Source organism: Castanea sativa, chromosome 11, assembly GCF_040712315.1.
Source record: "Castanea sativa cultivar Marrone di Chiusa Pesio chromosome 11, ASM4071231v1".
In the NCBI taxonomy this organism is placed as follows: domain Eukaryota; kingdom Viridiplantae; phylum Streptophyta; class Magnoliopsida; order Fagales; family Fagaceae; genus Castanea; species Castanea sativa.
Genome location: NC_134023.1, coordinates 60,933,391 through 60,942,195, shown reverse-complemented (window position 1 = coordinate 60,942,195; position 8,805 = coordinate 60,933,391). Strand labels below are relative to the sequence as shown.

The following is an 8,805-nucleotide window of genomic DNA, read 5'->3' as shown; positions in this document are numbered from 1 at the left end:
CTCTTCCACGAGAGTGCTCAAATCATCCGAAGAGTATGCAATAGTCATAAAGGCATTGTAGTTTCCATCTCCGTCACAACTTTCTTCCTAATTCGAGTTGGAGCTATCTGAGTCACTAAGGGTAGTAGCAAAGACTTTGCCCTTAGCCTTCAAATAAGTGGGGCATTCTTTCTTCACATGGCCATGCCCTTTGCACTCATAGCACGTGACTACTTGAGATGAAGAGGATTCTTTGGAGTCCTTCTTATCCTTTTTGAAATTTGAGAATTTGCCTTTCTCAAAAGTCTTTCCATCCATCTTGAATTTTAAGAACTTACGAATGTTCTTTGCTAGGTAGGCCACCTCCTTTTCAACCTCATCCTCATCCGAGGAATCTTGAGCTTCGACTCTCTTATTTATCATCTTAAGAGCAAGAGATTTGCTCTTCCTTTGTGATGGTAGAGATAGCTTTAAGTTTGAAGAGAACCCATGAGTTCTTGAATTTGGATCTCATCAAGGTCTTTGCTCTCTTCAATTGCGATGACCTTGGCACGGAAGCTCTCTGGTAATGATCGTAGGATCTTCCTAACAACCTTGGAGTCCTCTGTCTTTTCTCCCAAGTTGAATTTGCCAATCACCACCTCATTCAACTTCCCATAAAAGGAGTCAAACTATTCATCTTCGCTCATCTTAAGTTCATCAAAGCAAGTGGCGAGCATTTGTAGCTTGGTGTCTTTCACCTTCTTGGTGCCCTCGTAAGTGGTCTCCAAGATTTACCATGGTTCCTTGGCAATTGTCACATGGGAGATCCTGTGGAATTCATTGGGTGAGACACCACAAAATATAGCATTTAAAGCCTTAGAGCATTACTATCAGCTCTTCTATAAAAAAATGTCATTTTGACACACCAAAGGCCTACTTTATTATTTTACCACGTCATTTTACAATATCTCATTCATCACATGTTTTATTTTTCAATTCTAGACGAAAATCACATTTTCATCCCTACATTTTCACACGATTCCCACTTTGGTCCCTATCTTTTATTTTCACTGCTTTTAGTCCTTACTTAAAAAAACGCCATCCATTTTAGTCCTTTCCGTCAGTACTCTAACGGCAAAGTCCTACGTTGCAAACGGAATTATTAAAATGATGATAATAAATTTTATTTTGACATTAAAAAATGCCATGTCAGCATCTAAATTTTAAAAAAAGAAATTATTAATTTTAACTGTGGGGGGGGGGGGGGGTAAGAGCTATTAAATAAACAAATGGGTTTTGGGCTTGATCAATTGGTACCAGTTTGTTTTTGTCATTGGGCCTCTAAGCCCACGAGTCAGCCTACACTACAGAGGTCCAAGGAGTTGTTCGAGGATGAAGGTCTCCTCGGACAGGTCCGCTGATGATCCTGGGACTTGCCAAGAAGGTTAAAGGCACAGTTCTGGAGAAAGCTAATGGGTAAGAGGGTGATCCAAGCACCCTTTAGAAGTAAGGACGTGAGAGAAATATCTAAAGAAAAGGCTGCAACCTCCACATTAAAGACCCTGCACCTACCTCCCTGGCCGCATTAATGGGGAAATGACCTCTGAACAGTAGGATCTAGCCTCCCTGCTATTGTTTGAAGACTTCAAGAAAGTGGCGGATGGGACAAGTATCTAAGGGAAAGATTTGTATGACACGTGGAGGAGCCAGTAAAGAAGAAGTATATAAGGAGGCAAGAGAGGAAAGAGAAGGGGAACTGTACTTTCTGCTAAAAAGAAATAGGAACTAAGGATTGTAAACTTTGGTTTAGAAAGGAGAATAGCTATACAAATCATTCTCGGCTTGCGTCCAAGGAGATCTATTTGTCATATTTGTTCATCGTTTGTACTGATTGTAGCCCTCCAACCTATTAACCGAAATTCCAACATCCTGAGCCTAGATTTCAAACCCATACTCTACAAATTTTATTGTATAAGGCTCATTGGGCCTGAGCCCAACATTTGTTCTGGGACTAGGTACAATTGTGCACTTACAATTGGCGCCGTCTATGGGGATCTAGTGTTAAAGGAATTGGAACATCATGGCAGGTTTGGGTTTGTATCACGCCGAGTCTCAAGGATCGCAGCCCGAAGATCTTTTTGAGCGTCTTGAGCGCCAGAGGGATCGAGAGGGAAGCGTCCATACCGTATGTCCTGATGCGAGTCATACGCGCAGTGGAGGCAGTGCCACCCATGAGGATGATGCTAGAGCCATGCAGAGGGAGATTAATCACCTTAAGAAGAAGTTGCACCGTGTCAGACGAAGGCGGACTTCACCTCCACCCAATCTTTCTTTGGGGGAATCCCGGGGAAGTAGTTACAGTTCGAGGTTCTGGACGCCCCCCAGCAAAACCCCCTCTTGCGATGAGGATGAATTACCGGGTCGTAAGCACAGAAAACTCCCCTCCAGGGGCTTGGGAAACGACGCTATGAGCCGAGCGCTACACCAACTCTCCAAATCACCCTTCTCACGCAGGATTGAGAATGGAAGGCTCCCCAGGCGGTTCACCCAGCCCACTTTCACTATTATAATGGCCGGACAGACCCGGTGGAACACGTGAGCCACTTTAATCAGAGGATGGTGGTGTATTCTCAGAACGAGACCTTGATGTGTAAAGTCTTCCCCTCTAGCTTGGGACCTGTTGCTATGAAATGGTTCAACGAACTAAAGTCGGGCTCTGTCGGTTCATTTAGGGAACTTACTAGGGCATTTGCCTCTCGGTTCATTACATGCAGTAGAGTTCCTCGACCGTTGGACTCGTTATTATCTATGGCCATGAGGGAGGGTGAGACGTTGAAATCATACTCCGACAAGTATTGGGAGATGTTCAACGAGATAGATTGGGATTTTGACAAGGTGGAAATTAATACTTTTAAAGTTGGCCTTCCCACTGACCATGACTTGAGGAAATCCTTGACCAAAAAGCCCATACAGAGTGTACGTCACCTCATGGACTGTATTGACGAATACAAAAGGGTTGAGGAAGATCAATAGCAGGGTAAGGGTAAGGCGAAGGTTATCCCGCAGGATAGGAGGGATTTCAGGTCGGACAAGTATCACAACAATAAGCCGAGGAGAGATTACTCTGGGCAGTCTGGCTCAGCTACTCCCCAAACAGTTAATACTGTGTTCCGAGAACCAGTGCATCAGCTACTAGAGAAAGTCTAGAAAGAACCCTACTTCAGATGGCCTAGTAAGATGGCGGGGGACCCTACGAAGAGGAATCAGAATCTTTTTTGCCAATACCACCAGGATGTGGGTCATACTACCGAGAATTGTCGGACTCTTTAGAACCATTTGGAACAGCTTGTTAGCGAAGGGAAACTAAAGCAACACCTGTACCAGCCTAATGAGCAAGGCAGTCAATCCGGCTCAAATAATCAGAAGAACAACTCATCTCGGCCGCCCTTGGGTACGATTAATGTCATCTTCGCCGCACCTGGCAAGATTGGTTCCTGTCCTACCAGGGTGATGGCAGTTTCACACTCCCAGGCTGAGGAGTCGAGCTCAAAGCCGAAGAGGATTAAAGGGAATGTGCTTGTCCTGGGATTCTCGGAGAAAGACAAGGTTGGGACCATCCAACCCCATGATGACGCCCTGGTGGTCACTTTGAGGATAGGGAGTTATGATGTCAAAAGGGTGATGATCGATCAAGGCAGCGGCGTAGACATTATGTATCCCGACCTATTCAAGGGGCTAAGGTTAAAAATGGAGGACCTTACCCCCTATGACTACCCACTAATAAGCTTCGAAGGGAAGGTCGTCATACTAAAGGGGCAGATTCGATTGCCCGTACAGTCTGGCTAGAAAACCGTTGAGGTGGATTTTATTGTGATTGACACGTACTCCCCATACACGGCTATCCTTGCCAGGCCTTGGTTACACGCTTTGGGTGTTGTCTCCTCAACTTTGCATGTCAAAGTAAAATTCCACTCGGGGGGATTCACCGAAGAAATTCTTAGCAGCCAAGCAGTGGCAAGGCAATGCATATCAGCTGCAGTACTGCGTCAAGCCAAATCAGAGTCCTCAACCTCGGCTATGTAGGACTTATAGCAATTAACGACCCTGGATGCGCCCGAAGCAGTGACAGCGGAAGAGGCCATGTGTGAAGACTTGCAGAAGTTTCTGATAGCCGATGATCCTGAAAAGTTCTTTCAAGTTAGAGTATGTTTACCACACCAAGAAAAGATAGAATTGGTGGAGCTTTTGAAGGACAACATCAATGTCTTTTCCTAGGATCCCTATGAGGCTCCAGGGGTTGACTCAAGCTTCATTTGTCATCATTTGAACGTCAACCCTGCCATTATTCTTAGAAGGCAGCCACCTCATCGTTCCTCCAAAGAGCATTCGGAGGCTGTTAAAGAAGAAGTGCTCAAGCTCAAAAGGGCTGGGGCTACTAAAGAAGTTTTCTACCCGGAGTGATTGGCGCATACAGTTGTGGTGAAAAAGAAGAACGGAAAGTGGAGAGTATGTGTGGACTTCACAAATTTGAACAAAGCTTGCCCAAAGGACTCCTTCTCGATGCCACGCATTGATCAGCTCGTGGATGCCACGGTCGGACATCATCGAATGAGCTTTTTAGATGCCTTCCAAGGCTATCACCAAATTCCATTGGCGGCAGATAATCAGGAGAAGACTGCATTCATCACTCCAATGGGGAACTATCACTATAAAGTGATGCCGTTCGGATTGAAGAATGCAGGGGCTACTTACTAAAGGATGATGACTAGAATGTTTGAGTCGCAACTTGGAAAGACCATTGAGGTATATGTGGATGATATGGTAGTGAAGAGTAAGACAATACCTATGCACATGAAAGATCTGGACGAAACTTTTCAAATACTTAAAAGGTACAAGCTGCGCCTTAACGCCTCAAAGTGTTCTTTTGGGGTGGGTTCCGGAAAGTTCCTAGATTACATGGTGACTCACAGGGGGATAAAGGTGAATCCGGAGCAAGTCAGAGCCATCCAAGGTTTACAGCCACCTCGGAGTCCAAAGGAAGTTCAAAGGTTGACTGGAATGATCGCCGCTCTTAGCAGATTTATCTCTCGGTCAGCTGACCGGTGCAAGCCTTTTTTTCAACTGTTAAATAAATGGAAAGGGTTCCAATGGTCCAAGGAGTGCGCTTTAGCTTTCCAGCAACTTAAGGAATACCTTTCCCGGCCACCCATTATGTCTCGACCGGAGATTGATGAAATCCTGTTTGCATACTTAGCAGTGGCCGTCCATGCAGTCAGCCTGGTCCTTGTGAGGGACGACAGCGGGGTGCAAAGACCAGTCTATTACGTCAGTAAATCCTTGAATGAAGCTGAGGTGCGTTACTTTCCCATAGAGAAGGCACTTCTAGCCATGGTCCATGCCACGTGAAAGCTTCCTCATTATTTTCAATCCCACACTATTGTGGTTTTAACCCAATTGCCTCTCAAGTCAGTGTTACGCAGTGCTGACTACTCGGGAAGGGTAGCTAAGTGGGGAACTATTCTCGGAACTTTTGACATCAAATACAAGCCACGTACCTCGGTGAAGGGCCAGGTTCTGGCAGATTTGGTGGCAGAGTTTACTAAACCATTGATAGAAGAAAATGCGAAGGAATCACACATGGATGAAAAATCAATTGGCATGATCATGGATAGAGGGCCTCCAATTTGGAAAGTGTCCGTTGATGGAGTAGCCAACCAGAGGGGGTCTGGTGTCAGACTTGTATTGGAATCCCCTGAGGGAATTGTCTTTGAAAAATCGTTGAGGTTAGTGTTCTCGACAACTAATAACGAGGTTGAGTACGAAACGGTCTTGGTCGGCATGAACATGGTGCGTAGAATGGGGGGAAAGGAAGTTCATATGTTCTCGGATTCTCAATTAGTGGTAGGCCAAGTGACGGGGATCATGGATGCTAGGGATCCAATAATGCAAGAGTACTTGACCCAGGTCAAACGTTTACAATTTGAATTTGATTCCTTTATCCTTTCTCACATTTCTAGAAGTGGAAACACACATGCAGACTCATTGGCCACCTTGGCGACGTCTTCGGTTCAGTGTTTGCCTAGGATTATCCTCGTCGAAGACTTGCTAGAGCCGACTCAGACCACTGCAAGTGCCGTTCATGTCCATTTGATAAGGCTCGGGCCTAGTTGGATTGACCCTGTGGTATCTTTTTTACAAAGCGACGTTCTTCCTGAGGACAAGTCTGAAGCAGATAAGATTCGTCGTACCTCGTTTCTGGCTATCCGAAGATCAGAAATTGTATAAACGCTCCTTCTCCGGACCATACTTGTTATGTGTGCACCCCGAGTCAACGGAGGCACGTTTGGAAGAATTGCATGAGGGAATTTGCGGAAGCCATACTGGGGGAAGGTCCTTAGCCCATAGGGCTCTGACTTAGGAATATTGGTGGCCCAATATGCAAAGGAAAGCTCAAGACTACGCGAGAAAGTGTGACCAGTGCCAAAGGTTTGCTCCCAACATTCATCAACTTGGGGGAGTCCTTAATCCCTTGTCCAGTCCTTGGCCCTTCGCAAAATGGGGATTGGACATAGTAGGGCCTTTTTCGAGGGTTGTAGGAAATAAAAGGTGGCTACTCGTGGGAACCGACTACTTCACTAAGTGGGTCGAGGCCGAGCCCTTAGCAAATATTAGGGACATCGACTCCAAGAAGTTTATTTGGAAGAATATTATCACTAGATTTGGGGTACCACACACACTTGTTTCAGATAATAGCGTACAATTCGATAGTAGAGCTTTTAGGAAGTATTGTAGTGACATGGGCATCATAAATAGGTACTCCACCCCAGCTTATCCTCAGGGAAATGGGCAGGTCGAGGCCGTTAACAAGGTCATAGTCAGTGGACTCAAGAAGAGGCTGGACGATGCGAAGGGCAGATGGGTAGAGGAGCTGCCACATGTTTTATGGACGTATCGAACTACGCCACGCAGATCCATTGGAGAGACACCGTTCTCTATGACTTATGGGGCCGAGGCAGTGATGCCTTTAGAATCCAGTTTCCCAACGCTAAGGACGAGTTCTTTTAGTCCTGAAAATAACAACGGCCTCCTGGAGAAAAGTCTTGATTTGGTTGAGGAACGGCGAGAGGCCGCCATGGTCCAAATGGCTTATTATCAGCAGAAGCTTAAACAAGGGTATGATGCCCATGTGAAGCTAAGGCCACTTGCGCCTGGGGATCTGGTGTTGAGAAAAATTGTGGGTACTGCCAAAAACCCAGCTTGGGGAAAGCTAAGACCAAATTGGGAAGGACCATATCGGATCATTTCTGTGGCACACATAGGGTCATATCGACTAGCTGATCTAGATGAAAAAATTGTACAACGTCCATGGAATGTAAATAATCTTCGAAGGTATTATTATTAATAAACGGCACATTTGTCATTCGTGGTTCAAATTATGAATAAATATTTGGGCTTATAAGTTATTATTACTAAGTATCAAACAGAAACTTGGTCATGGATGGTCCTTGGACCACATACCTTATGAAAATTGATATATTATTAAGTATCAAACAGAAACTTGGTAATGCAGGGTCCTCGGACCACATACCTTGTGGAAATTAATGTCTTATCATTTGTTAAACAGAACCTTAGTTATGTCGGGTCCACTGACCTTCTACTTTGGGAAAATTAACATCTTAAGTTACAATTTCTAAGTATCAAACAAAAACTTGGTCATGGATGGTCCTCGGACCACATACCTTGTGGAAATTGATGTCTTATCATTTGTTAAACAGAACCTTAGTTGTGCCGGGTCCACAAACCTCATACTTTAGTGAAATTAACGTTTCAAGTTATAGATTCTAAGTATCAAACAGGAATTTAGATGTGTATGGTTCTCGGCCCATATACCTTGTACAAATTGATATCGTACTCACCATTAGAACAAAGTTTGTTTATGTCAGGTCCTTGAACACTTCACTTTGGAAATACTAATAAAAATCTATGTCATATTAGTGTTGAGATGTTGACAAGTATTCTGATCACTTTATGCCTCAAATTGAATTCTAAGTTAGGTTGTTAGTTGCGCATCATTGTGTTACACACATTGTACTCTTGAGACATGATTTGTAAAGTACAAGCTAAGAATGTATACTGTTGTTTAAAGTTATGATAGTTCAAATATTAAAAGTGGATAAGAACTCTTATACTAAAAAGGTACAAGTCAATTGGATATTAAACAAAGACAGTCTTTCATTAATTACTTCTAAAATGTACATTACAAGGAAAATCTTTGTTACATAACAAAAAAAGGGGAGAAGTCCTAGGCTCGGCCCTAAGCTTTTGAAGGGCGGTCTTGCTCAGAAGTACTGGCCGCCTCAGTGCTTTTTAGCTCCATTTTAAAGGAACATAGGACTTGTTTTCCTTTGTTTGTTGCAGTTGATGGAGGGACGATGGGCTCAACACTTTGACTTGTGGCCTTCTTAGCACCTTCACCCTGTTCCTTCTCTTTATTGGAATTAGTAGGTTCTGTAGGAGCAGGAATGGGCTCTGGGATCATAGGTTGGGGCATGGAAGAAGCTGTCTCAGGAGCAGAGGCGACAGGAGGAAGTTCCTCTATCTCCTGGATGTCTAAGGGAAGCCAAACGTTCTCGGGCTTCCTCAGCTCGGAAGTTGAAGGAATCCCTGCTACATTTAAGGCTTCCCCCCAAACCTGCTGGCAATATTCTCGGCACAGCACCGCGAACTCCTCTGTCAACTAGTTTTCTATCGCCGCCACCCCTTCCTTGTAAGCAGCCTTCTTCGTGGCCTCCAGCGAATCCTTGAAGGTACGAGCTTCGTCCTTCATCTTATCAAGCTCCTTCT

General features: G+C 44.6%; 1 protein-coding gene across 1 annotated transcript; it reads left to right on the top strand.

Moving 5' to 3' along the window:
• The first annotated feature begins 5,598 nt into the window (after nt 1–5,598).
• On the top strand, nt 5,599–6,246 carry LOC142616863 (uncharacterized). The gene is made up of 2 exons (XM_075789622.1): nt 5,599–5,744; nt 5,979–6,246. The coding sequence occupies exons 1-2, from the start codon at nt 5,599–5,601 to the stop codon at nt 6,244–6,246; spliced, it is 414 nt and encodes a 137-aa protein (XP_075645737.1).
• The last annotated feature ends 2,559 nt before the right edge of the window (nt 6,247–8,805 follow it).

Bases quoted from the DNA above. Each gene is read 5' to 3' on its own strand.
- LOC142616863 (XM_075789622.1), top strand. From the start codon at position 5,599: ATGGATGAAAAATCAATTGGCATGATCATGGATAGAGGGCCTCCAATT. The intron at 5,745-5,978 runs GTTAGTGTTCTC...TCACATTTCTAG, and splicing joins GTCTTTGAAAAATCGTTGAG to AAGTGGAAACACACATGCAG.